At 35.3% G+C, this 12,456-nt stretch overlaps 1 protein-coding gene across 10 annotated transcripts in view; it reads left to right on the forward strand.

The window, feature by feature from the left end:
* Nucleotides 1–12,456, forward strand: part of Socs16D (Suppressor of Cytokine Signaling at 16D) — a 687,555-nt gene that overhangs the window by 247,568 nt on the left and 427,531 nt on the right. For all 10 annotated transcript variants that reach the window (XR_010952690.1, XR_010952689.1, XM_067782188.1 and 7 more), the window contains exons 5-6: nt 11,220–11,302; nt 11,366–11,534. Coding sequence is in view for 8 of the 10 variants with exons in the window: in XM_067782188.1 (XP_067638289.1) it covers nt 11,220–11,302; nt 11,366–11,534 (252 nt within the window). In the remaining 2 variants the exon portion in view is untranslated. The remainder of the gene's footprint in view (nt 1–11,219; nt 11,303–11,365; nt 11,535–12,456) is intronic.

A 12,456-nucleotide genomic window follows, 5' to 3' on the forward strand; every position in this document is an offset into this window, starting at 1 on the left:
ACATTTCTATCGCGAATAAAAGACTCAATAGTGCTATGTATGGAGTCCACGGGCATCATGGTATACCCAGGCAACAGGTAAGTTAATTTATTGTATTTTATCTTAGCAGCCTTCTCTAAGAAATATATTATCATTGCTTGCATAGCTCTGTTCCTGTTCTGCCCAACACAACTATCACAATATAGACTTATATCAGAATGAGTCCCCCTTTCATCCACGATATTTAAGTATTTGAAAATTGCACTGGAAATTTCGTTACATCCACGTTTTCCATCCGATTCGCCCCATAAAAAGCAATAACCGTTTCTTGTGCCGTTTTCGTAAACGCTTTCATTATTAAAAGCATATTTTCTTGAATAGAAAAGGTTTACGCTTTTCCGTGTGGTGTATTCAATACTTTCTGAAGGTCGAAGCTGGCGAAGATATACGTCCATTCTCTTTGCTTTTTCTTTTGTCCTCTAAGAAAATTTCTTTTGATTTATCTCTGTCCTGTATGTGCATTTTATCTTCCTCAGTTTGTTGTAAAAGGTTTTGTGCTTCTCCGTCCGAATTCTTATACTTTTCACAAATATTGCATTTGTCCTTTTTTGGCAAATGGAAGCCTATATGGTATTCATTTCTGAAAATGGTACGAAAAACTTTTAGGGATAACTTAGCTTGCTCCTAATTTTTATTTATCAAGTGCTGCGTGTAACACCTATACAAAGTTGGCACGTTTCGAAATTACTGTGGAAGATATAACTTAGTACTTTTGTTCCTACAATAGTGGGAAGGAACTGCTGGTAGGTGTTCAATGAATGTTTTCGAAAGAGCCACATTTATTTCGTCAGACTTATTATGGGGAGGAGGTCTTTTTTTGGTCAGGCAAGAGGCATTTGAAGAGTTATGTTTTTTCTAACACATAGTAACGTGTTTTGGGAAATATTAAGTGTTTTCAGTAAAAACTGTTGACCAACTTTAAAACGCTTTTCGTTATAAGTAATAAAATATGCATAGCTCCACTGTTTTTTAAGGCTATCTGATGTTCTCCTTTGAACGCATTTCCGGGTCATGCACGATAGGAGCCAATCTCTTTGTCGTATCTTGTTGCCTAAGCCCCAAAAGTGTTCATTTAGCACCAACCGATCTTGCTCACTAAGCTTTTCGCCACACTTGCTTCCACACTTTTTACCTACGCAGGGATTTGGTTTAACTTCATACAGCTTTCGTTTTTTACCCCGAAGTCTTTTAGGAAGTTTTCGTTTCTTCTTGTACCCTCTTGTTCCAACGCATATCTCGTTTTCTAATTCCCAAGAATATGTCTTTTCAGACTCAGTATCGCCATATGGCACCAGTGAGTTATTCTTGATCGTTCATTGGTATAAAAACACAGTTTTGTTATTTTATTTTAAAGATAATATAAAATAATTAATCACCTTATTTTGTAAAAGCTCCATATTAAAATAATAAAACAATTTTATTGGATTTCACGAACTTGAGCAGAAATGATTTGTATCAAACTAAAATATATATTTTCGTTTTTTGCAAAATGGTTGCTTAAATCATACATATACAGTAGGGTGGAGTGATACCCTATGTATTTTTGTTTTGTTTTTTGTAATGGCCTAGCAATGAAAAGTTGTCTTTATAAGAGTTAGCCAAAACCACCAAATATTATTTTCGTAGGATGGCGTTTTGAGGTGCCCCCAGCCCCTAGAAATTGAGCAAAATAATCGCGATTTTACAAAGCTCATTGTTTAAATATTTATTTTGTTTCTTTTTTAATATACATAACTTTAGTAAAATTACATATTATAACTAAAAACCACAAATTTTAAATGGTGTTTTACAGTTTTTTTTTGTTGATAATAGTATGCTTGTAATCAAGTGTATAATATAAGTTTTACTGGGACATAATAGGCCATGAAAATAAGTGGGCTTTGAAATCAATGAGCACAATAACAACAAGTGAAAGTAAATCAATGACAAAAAAAAAATATTTGTACCTACCGTCTTTTTCAAAGTTTAGTTGCGTTGGGGCACCTCTAAACATACGATGAAGGAAATAAAAATTTTCAACCTTATTTCTGGTCTAGAAAGGCAACTTTCTGGAGGTCAGCCAAAAGCGATTTCGAAAAAAATAAATTCACTCCACCCTAATATACAGTATAATTGCAACAAGTGCTTTTGCGAACAATATAAATATAAACGATAAAAGTGAAAATAAACATTACTCGTAAGATACCACAGAGGAGCACTTTTGAGGTAAGTAGCAATTTGCGGTCACAAAAAAAGTAAAATTAACCTCAAAATTCACTTACACTAAAATTTCTTTTTGATTTAGCTTGATAACGGTACTATTCTCTATTATAAAAATTTGTGAGTTCATTCAAATCATGCAAAACTATCGGTTTTGAGCAAAAAACTAATATCTGTATTTTTGTTGGTTACACTTAAATTGCGGGAAGGGCTCTATATATTGCTTTGGCTGCAGACGAAAATTCAATCACACGAAATAGATAGCATTATTTGTGCTGAAATACCCAGCCAACGCGATGACCCACTCTTGTACGAAATTGTGTGCAAAAATATGATACATGGGCCATGTGGATAATATAATATATTTTCCCCATGCATGGCATATGGTGTGTAAAGAATTTCCCCGCAATTATAGCGCTGAGACGCAGTCTGGCAAAGATGGATACCCAACATACCGTAGACGGTGTCCTGAAAACGGAGGTAATACTGCCGACCTTGATGTACGTGGAACTATGACCAGGATAGATAATAGATGGGTTGTTCCTTATTGCCCTGTACTCCTGCAATGTTTTTCGGCACATATTAAGTAACGTTGAATACTGTCATTCCGTTAAAGATATTAAATACATTTGCAAATATGTTAATGAGGGCACAGATCAAGCTACATTTTCTTTTCAAAATACTTCGGATGAGATTCAAAAATATCTCAAGGGTCGGTCTATATGCACTTCAGAGTCTTTCTGGCGTGTTTTTGATGTTCCCATATATGAGCGATATCCAACTGTTGTACACTTAGCAGTGCATTTAGAGAATTGGTAACGAGTGTACTTTTCGGAAGATAATGTACACCGAGGAAGCGCGGAATATCTATTGAAGGTAACCCAGGGATTAAAAAGAATTCGGCGCTTGGTAGAGCTTACATTGTACACCCCAATCAAACGGAATGTTTTTATATACGTTTTTATATACGTATACTGCCTCACAATATTCGAGGTCCTACCTCTTTTGAAAGCTTGAGGACTGTAAATGGTGTAGTTTTCCCAACTTTTCAAGCCGCTTGCAGAGAACTACAACTTTTGCAAAACGACGACCATTGGAAAAATGCCATAGCTGAGGCAGCTCTTTTGCATTCGCCGCCAAGGCTAAGAGGGTTATTTTCCATTTTAATAGTTTTTTCTCAGCCGTCAAATGCTGAATTATTATGGAACAAGTCAAGGATGACTTGTGTGAAGACTTCCTTTTCAATGAACGCAGAAGGCGTAACGATCCCGATCTACAAATTTCTGAAGATTTTATAAATCAAGGTTTAAAAAAAATTTTACGACCATTATGATAGTGATTGAATATGTAGTTAACATTTCTTTTAAGGTTTGATGGACATCGAGGACAAAGTATAGCCCTTTGCGAAACATATTTATCCAGTTTTAGGTTGCCTTCCCCAAATCGTGATATTCAATGACCAGAATGTTCTTTTGAGACAATCCTTAGGCGCCCATGTGACTTAAATTATTTAAATGACTACACTCAAAAAAAAAGTATCACTATTAATTTAATACACGATGTGCAAAAATGAAACTATAAACGGTATCATTTTTGTGGTATCAATGCAACGATAAATATTATAAAAAGTATAATTAAAAGTATCAATTTTGTATCTTGACTATTGATTTGCCCATGGAAAATATTTGTTTCGCCCTTAAAATGTATCAAAATGATACCTGTATAAATTTCCTAGTTTCATTATCATAACATTTAATATTAGATTGATTATAAAACGCATTACATTTGTATGTAGTCTATTAACTTGACAAATACAAGTATCAAACTAATATTTCGAAAATGTCAATAACATAAGATCATTGATGACGAAAAAAAGATAAGCAAAAATTGCACATTGATTCCTAGATGGCATCGCCTTGATGATAACTTTTTTTTGAGTGTACCTTAAAGCTAATATATCGAAAATGGTTTCGGATCAGCAGCTGACATATGATAAACTCGTTGACAGCATTGAAAACAAGAGAGGTCAAGCATTTTTCTTAGATGCTCCTGGTGGTTGCGGAAAACCTTTTTACTTAATCTTCTTCTCGCATATGCCAGATGTAAAGGTCACGTGGCGCTGGCTGTAGCATCATCGGGAATTGCAGCGACTCTTTTATCTGGTGGTCGAACAGCCCACTCCACTTTTGAATTACCCTTAAACGTGTCCCTCCAAGAAGAAAAGGTTTACTCCATTCGAAAGAACGGGTCACTGGCTAAAATAATACAAGAGGCAATTCTTATAGTGTGGGATGAGTGTACAATGACTAACCGAGCACATATTGAAGCAGAAGATCGTACATTAAAAGACCTAAGATCAAACAACAAACCCTTTGGTGGGATAACAATTCTCTTTGCAAGGAGTCGTCAGACTTTGCCAGTTTGTAGTCCCATTGGTGGCCGTAGTGGCTTTCATGGTGTTTTCGACGTTTGACAGCTCTCGCAGTTCAGTACATAGTCGCCTATCTGTGTGACCATGCCGGGCCAATAGAACCGCCGTCTAACTCGTTCTACAGTTTTTGCTATTCCGCCATGCGCTGCTGATGGTTGCTTGTAAGCAGCAGAATCAAATTATAACGTAATTTTGTAGGCACATATAATTTCCAAGCATTGTCATCAGTATCGCTGTTACCAGTTGCGAAATCGGTACGATGGTAAATGTACACATCAATAACGGCGGCCACCGTGGTGTGATGGTAGCGTGCTCCACCTACCACACCGTATGCCCTGGGTTCGCACCCCGGGAAAAGCAACATCAAAATTTTAGAAATAAAATTTTTAAATTAGAAGAAAATTTTTCTAAGCGGGGTCGCCCCTCGGCAGTGTTTGGCAAGCGCTCTGGGTGTATTTCTGCCATGAAAAGCTCTCAGTGAAAACTCATCTGCCTTGCAGATGCCGTTCGGAGTCGGCATAAAACATGTAGGTCCCGTCCGGCCAATTTGTAGGGAAAATCAAGAGGAGCACGACGCAAATTGGAAGAGAAGCTCGGCCTTAGATCTCTTCGGAGGTTATCGCGCCTTACATTTATTTTTATAATAACATGGAAGTCAGGCAAATTTGAGGTCTGAAATCGAAGTATTAACTCCTCATATTCAGGCGAGTTAAAAGCATCGGAGCCTAAATCTGGAAGTTCTATTACATTAATTTCGGACTCTGGCATGTCCTCTTACATTCGAGACAGAGCATCAGCCATAAGTTTTCACTTCCTTTTTTGTGCTCAATTGAAAAGTTGAAATCTTTGCAGTTTTATGGCCAACCTCGCTAGTCACAACCTTGGATTCCATCTCTTCAATATACATTCTAAACTTTTTTATTGCAAGAACGACGGCTAGACACTCAATCTCTTTCACTGAGCAATTTCGCTGCGCTTTGTTCAGCTTCTGTAACATGTATGCTATAGGTCGTTCTTCACCGTTCTCATCTTCTTGCAGCAAATATGCTCCTACTCCTACCTGACTAGCATCACATTGTAATATAAAAGGTTTGTTAGGGTGTATTAATATAGGAGCTGAAGTCAATTTTTGTTTGAGGTCAGCAAATGCTTGCTGGGCCGCTGGATTCCACACAAACTGTCTTTTCTTGGAGATTAACTCGGTTAATGAAATGTAGTTGAATCATAATCACCGATAAATCTTCGATACCATCCGGTCATTCCAAGCAATTTTCGAAGTTGGCGTACAGTGTAGTGTTCATATTTTCTTCATAACTTGGTCAATTTAAAACTCGTTAAAAATATATAAAATAATTTAGAAGTTATCTGTTAAAAATCAAATTGTTAAAAAAGAAAATTTGTATAAATAAAATAAAATTTGGCTTGAAAAGATATATTGAATTGAAGCTTATTGAGCTTCATTTGGCAATCCAGCCTTGCAGCTTTTTGCCGTGTGGAGTGTTGTATGTACGAAAATTTTCGACAAAGCGCGTTTGCAAAACGAATTGATTCAGTAAAAAGGTGAACGTTTATATGTGTATGCGATCACCAGCAACAACAATAACAGCAGTCAAAGAATAAGAGGGGTAAACTAAATCAAACCACCAAAAGTTTGTCATTGCGCAGGCGTAGCAAACGTGTCTTCAAGGTAAATTGTGTAGTTCGTCATTATTGTAGAGCAGAAGGGCGGCGTTTTTTTTAGGTGCAGCGCACGTCAGCAGTTAAAGCCATTTAAATACGAAGAACGCAAAAAAACAGAAAATCTACAAAATTGGAAAATTCCTTTTGGCATTATAAGGAAATCTTTAGTGAAGTTAAACAACGCCGCATAAACTTTATGCGACAAAAGTGTATCAAAAAATTTTCGTTTTGGCATAATTAATTTGGATTGGATTAATTTTGAAACAAAGTCAGCTTAAGAAAGAAATAAACAATAAACATCAGAATATAAACAATAATATCCTTTACGCAATTTCGAATTTTGGATTGTTTGTATTTGAAAAGTGTTAAGTCAAAATAACGCAAATAAATTTAACACCGAAGAAAATACACAAACATTGAATGTAGATTGCGTAAAGGATTTGTAGTAGTGTGTATATGGCATAACAAATAAAATACTTAGAGATTTTATAAATAATCCATTGATTTAAATCATTCATTGTTATTGTCGTCGTGTTCGAAACCGATGTGAAATGTTGGCAGTCGTATTTGAATCGACAACGTGAAGAGATTCTGTGCAGCCTCAGGCACAGCCATTACTACAGCACAAACAGCTGATGCTAAAGTAAAAACAATAACAATACCAAGAACAATAACAAGTATACTGAAACTAATTATAAAATAATATTTGTTCTTTTTTTAATATATTTATATACATACTGTAACGAATTTACTTGCAATTCCGCTTATTTAAAATCTTCTACTAAGGTTCGAATCACTAAACTGTTGAATAAATATTGAATAATGGAAAAATGGCCTTTTTTAAAGTACTTCACAATAAATAATACTGCTATTGCCCGCCAGATAGCGTCTTAATCAAAACTGCTTGATCGCTTCAATAAAACTGATCTCTCACCTCTACTGTTGTCGCCTTTTTATACTGTCTGATTTACTCGTTGCATATTTCTAGGCTTTTCTAGAATTTACTTAGTTACTGCCATATAATTGTAACTACAGATGCACGTGTGTAGCTTCTCATATGCGCGCGTATTTGTGAGCGACACTTCCACAATTACAATTGCATACTTTCGGGAGCATCTCAGATAAGATATATGCATGTGTTTGTGCACTGTTTCTCCCTGCGTGTACGGGGGGACATAATTTATGGATTCGTTTGTGAAGATACATAATGATTGATTTATGGATGTGTATGCAAGTCACTGTTTTAGCATCGGCTTAGAGATGGCAGTTCCCCTTAGTGTTGCTAATATTCGTAACAATACGCTTTGTTGTTTTTGTAATTGAATTTGTGTAAACTCCCTTTTCGTTAATTCTCACGATGGTTACGCGTACTCACACCCGAGATCCTTTTTCATTAATCGATTTGACACATTCAAATAATACCAACAATATACAACATTTACCACAAACATCAGACGATTTTGATACACATCAACACTCTGAAATAGCAGCGACTTCGGTAAAATTACCAACCTTTTGTTTTATGGCGTAACCTTAAACGCCTGTGTGTATGTGGTAGTGACAATGATGAAGCTTACGCACGAGATCCCGACCTGCTTAATGAAGCCTTTGTTATCTGCCCTACACCCGGCGCTCACCGTGCGTTTATCCCCCGCGATAACGCCTGATATTCCAGTAATACGTTTGAATTTGAAGCTGTATCGGACTTGGACGTCATAAAGTGTACATCAAAAATTAAATCAAATGCTACTGGTGTGGATGGGATTTCCATAAGATTTATAAAAATGGAAATGATGAATGGGGGCCGTAACTCATATTGTGAATCACTGCATTACTTCGTCTTGCTTCCCTAATCAATGGAAGATTGCATCAGTTCGACCCATTGCAAAGAAGAAGTATGCCGACACTCCTTCTGATTTCCGTCCTATTAGCATACTACCGGCCCTGTCCAAAGCATTTGAGGCATTAATAGCCGAACAAATCTCAAACCACTTGCAGAGATATCAACTTCTGCCACCTTTGCAGTCTTGACTTAGGGCTAAGCATGGTTGTGCAACAGCTATGCTTAAGATCCTCGACGATATTCGTAGTCACTTCGATGAATACTTACTAACGTTGCTGTGTCTGCTGGACTTTTCTAAGGCATTTGACTCAGTTGACCACCATTTGCTCTGCACTAAGCTGAAGTCCTACTTTGGTTTTAGTGACAATTCGTTGGCGTTAATTAAAGGCTATTTAGCCAACCGATACCAATGGGTAATTATTAGGTCCCAAATGTCACGACTTAGTGCAATAGTCTGCGGTGCGCCTCAGGGGTCAATTCTTGGGCCGTTACTGTTTAGCTTATTTATCAATGACATTTTTACAGTCTGTAAATTTGTTACTATGCACGCTTATACAGACGACGTTCAGCTTTACTTTTATAGCCGTATTGATGACGTCGATGCTCTCTGTTCTAAACTTAATGCTGACATCTCAGAAATTTTCCATTGGACTAATAACAACGGGCTTCGTCTTAACGCAAATAAAACTTACGTCTTACCTATATCAAAGAGAAAGTTGGCTGAGACGGGTATTCCACCGATTTGTATTGGAACCGACCAAATTAAACTGGTGAGTAAAATTACAAACCTCAGCTTTGTAGTCAACTCCAGTTTGACTTGTGTTGACCACGTTAACCAGGCTATAGGAAGGGCGTATGGCGCACTGCGAAATCTGAGGCTATCGGCGATGTTTACTCCTCGTAACATCCGCCATAAATTGGCTGTCCAACTAATTTTACTTTATCTGACATACTCCAAGTTGATATATAATAAGCTAGATTACTTTTAAATTTTTGAATATTTTTTGATTTTGTTTCAATCCAATTTGAGATTTTAAAGTTATTGTTCAAATAAGTTTGAAATTAAAACCGAATAAAATGAAAAAACACGGTAGTAAAATGAGAGATTTCCAACTTAGTCGAAAAAGTTTAAAAAGCGCTTTAGCCGATGAATAATTAGCATGTAAATATGTATTTTATCTCCTGTAATATTTGTAGGTATTTTTTCCAAAAGGCCTGCTTATAACCGTTAAAGATTGTCTAAATTATTTTCAGACAAAAAATCGTGGAAAGTAAATAGAAAAGGTAAAATAGTAAATAGTACTGTAAAAGGACCATGCGCCACATGGCAATGACTAATCAAAATTCAATCCTCGGTAGCGACCTAAATATTCTTCAAAAAAATTGAGAAAAATACTGAAATACAACTTTAAAGCGCTGATAATGGAAGTGTTGAGTTCTTCAGTGCATTGGTGCGTATTGTTTTTTACATTGCGAGGTATATTATTCTGCGAACCTTTTTTGGACTTGCGGCAGTTTACGTATTTATAGAATAGTTTTCCGCTCGGATTTTTTTTCCAACTCGAGAAATATAGTAATAATCCTGAAAATTTTAATTAAAAAATTTGTTTCATCAAGAAGTAAAGAACTTTATTTTGTTTACAACATTAATTTATTTCAAATTCTTATAAAACATAAAATCACCTTTGTGTCTACTTCACTAGGGAAAACAGAGCAAATTTCGTTCACTAACGAATAAAAATCATTCGGTATAAGAGAAATGTTTCCGTAGCATATTTCTTCGACTAAAATAGCAATTACTTCGTCCCTGTTGATATTGTCAATTCTAAGTACTGTTCTCTTTGTGGAAGTTTAAAATTTTCTTTCCACGTGTGGTACTCGACAACAACGTAAATAAATCCTGAAGAAAATAAAATAAGTAAAGTAAAATAAAAAAATGAAATAATAAATAAATAACCAAATGAAGTAATACAAATAAAATAAAAGCAAAGTAAACAAAAATAAAACGATGCTAGCCAAAAATCCGAATACGTTTGGCTCAAACTATTGCTATTTGAGTATATGTACTTTATATATTAATCTGTATAAAATTTTGAAAAAGTGGGCGTGTGCCACGCTCTCTATTAGGAAAAATTTAAGTTCGCTTTATCTCAGCATTTATTTGAAGCAGGTATTTAATATTTGGTATAGAGATTCCAAATATGATGTAATTGATGTGTGTTATTGTTTTGTCATTATTAAATGTTAAATCAAATATTTTTTTTTGAACTTTGCACAATTGTATAAATGACCATGATAAAAGTTATTTTAACAATTTAGTTTTTCTCTCAGTGTACGTCATGGAAAATGTGCAACATCAAACCGTAGCTTATTTTTTCAACATTGAATAGCAAATCACAACTGTCAAAACAAAACAAAGTTTGCAAAGAAAAAATTTAAAACGAAAACGTTGTTCACGATCCGTAGCTTTCATTTGCTGTAGCAAATACACAAAATTCTGAGCTCCCTTATTGTTAAGAGCACGAAACAATGGTGCAAAAAGGGAAAATAAAAAGAAGATAAACAATGTGTCCTTAAACACAGACATAGTGTTGATGTATTTTGATTTTGAAATTCTAACAATAGATATTGTAAACAGCTTATTGCTTCTTCTTGATTATTTTCCATACAACACCTCCTACAGCAATATGTCAGTTAATCGAAATCAATAAAAATTTTCTTCTGACTGGACATTCTTCTGCGCGGCGAAGAGCCTGAATTCGCTTTGCCATCACCTTTTATTGATTCGCCTTTAATAATAACATATTGTTAAAATTTCAAAATCAAAATTTATCAACATTATGTCCGTGTATTGATTCGTTGTTGTAAAGGAAGTTTTTGAAAAATTGTTATCTTCTTTTTATTTTTTTAAATTAATTGTTAAGTTATTGTGTAAATTTTAAAATACATATATAACCAGCTAATAATAACACAAAATTTCTGTTAATTTTGTTTTCATAAATATATTTATACTGTTCTTTTTACAAGCTGAGTCGATTATGGCACACCCGAAAAAGAAAGATGAAGCAAGGTCCCTACAATTTACTTCTAGCATTGAAAAAGTCAAAGATGTAAGATATAATACTTGCACATTTCATGCAAAAATATACATAAACGTTTAATTTTTATTTAAGTATGGATGGTATTGGGGCCCGCTTTCAAGTGAAGCAGCAGAAAAAGTTCTCTCAACTGAACCAGATGGAAGTTTCATTGTACGAGACAGTTCCGACGACCACTACATTTTCTCACTTAGCTTTAAATTAAATAATTGTGTTCGTCACGTTCGAATAGAACAGGATCAAGGTAACTATTTGCTTTGAATAACACATTTTTTGTAAATTCTCGCAAAAATATAAGCTAAGAATAGAAGATATTCGTGAGTTTCAAAATAAAATGTGATATGAAAAACATGTAACGCGGCAAATAAGCGGTGTAAATCAACTCGCAAAAAAAGAACACAAAATCAAACTTATTCCATAATAAAGATTTATAAATTGCATTTCTGAAAATATTTGATTGGCGCTTATAACGTTTTTCGCATTAACTCTTCATTTGTCATTTAAAATAAGCAAAACGAGTGATAATCACGCAAAGTAGTGCACAAAGAAGAGCTTTAGTATAATTAGAAATTCAATATCTCGAAAAACTCGTTCACCTACTCCCAACTGAGACTCCTTTACTCGACTAACATCAGACAAAGCCCTAAGCAGAGATGAAAAGTATTTTGCCATGAAAAGCTTTCCAGCAGGTGACGTTCGGAGTCGGCATAAAACATTTAGCTCAGCCAGTTCGTAGAAATAATTAAAAAAGTACCACACCACAAACTGGAAGAGTAGCTCCGGTTAAATCTCCACGGAGGTATATCGCTTTAAACAATTATTACTAATAAGAACCGCTCAGCACATATTCACTTGCAGCACTTGTGTTTTATTTTGCCTTGAGGCATAGGCTAAACTTCAAATATAAAAAAATGTTATCGGTTTATACCGATCGTTGAAAGCCTCCTGTGAAAGTACTCTGGTATTAAATTTTGGAAAATCGAAGCTCCATTTTCCATCGGAAGGAATCGCCCCTGCGCCGACGGCTCCAAAATAACAACGGGCACCAACATTGATAACTTTTACTCAAGAATATATCATTACCATTCCAATCTAGTATACTTTTTGGCCTCGCAGAACAAAAAGACCCTCTCGATGGGAGCCCCTCTTCACGATGAATTCAGCCG

Source organism: Eurosta solidaginis, chromosome 4 (genome assembly GCF_040869045.1).
Source record: "Eurosta solidaginis isolate ZX-2024a chromosome 4, ASM4086904v1, whole genome shotgun sequence".
Taxonomy (NCBI): domain Eukaryota; kingdom Metazoa; phylum Arthropoda; class Insecta; order Diptera; family Tephritidae; genus Eurosta; species Eurosta solidaginis.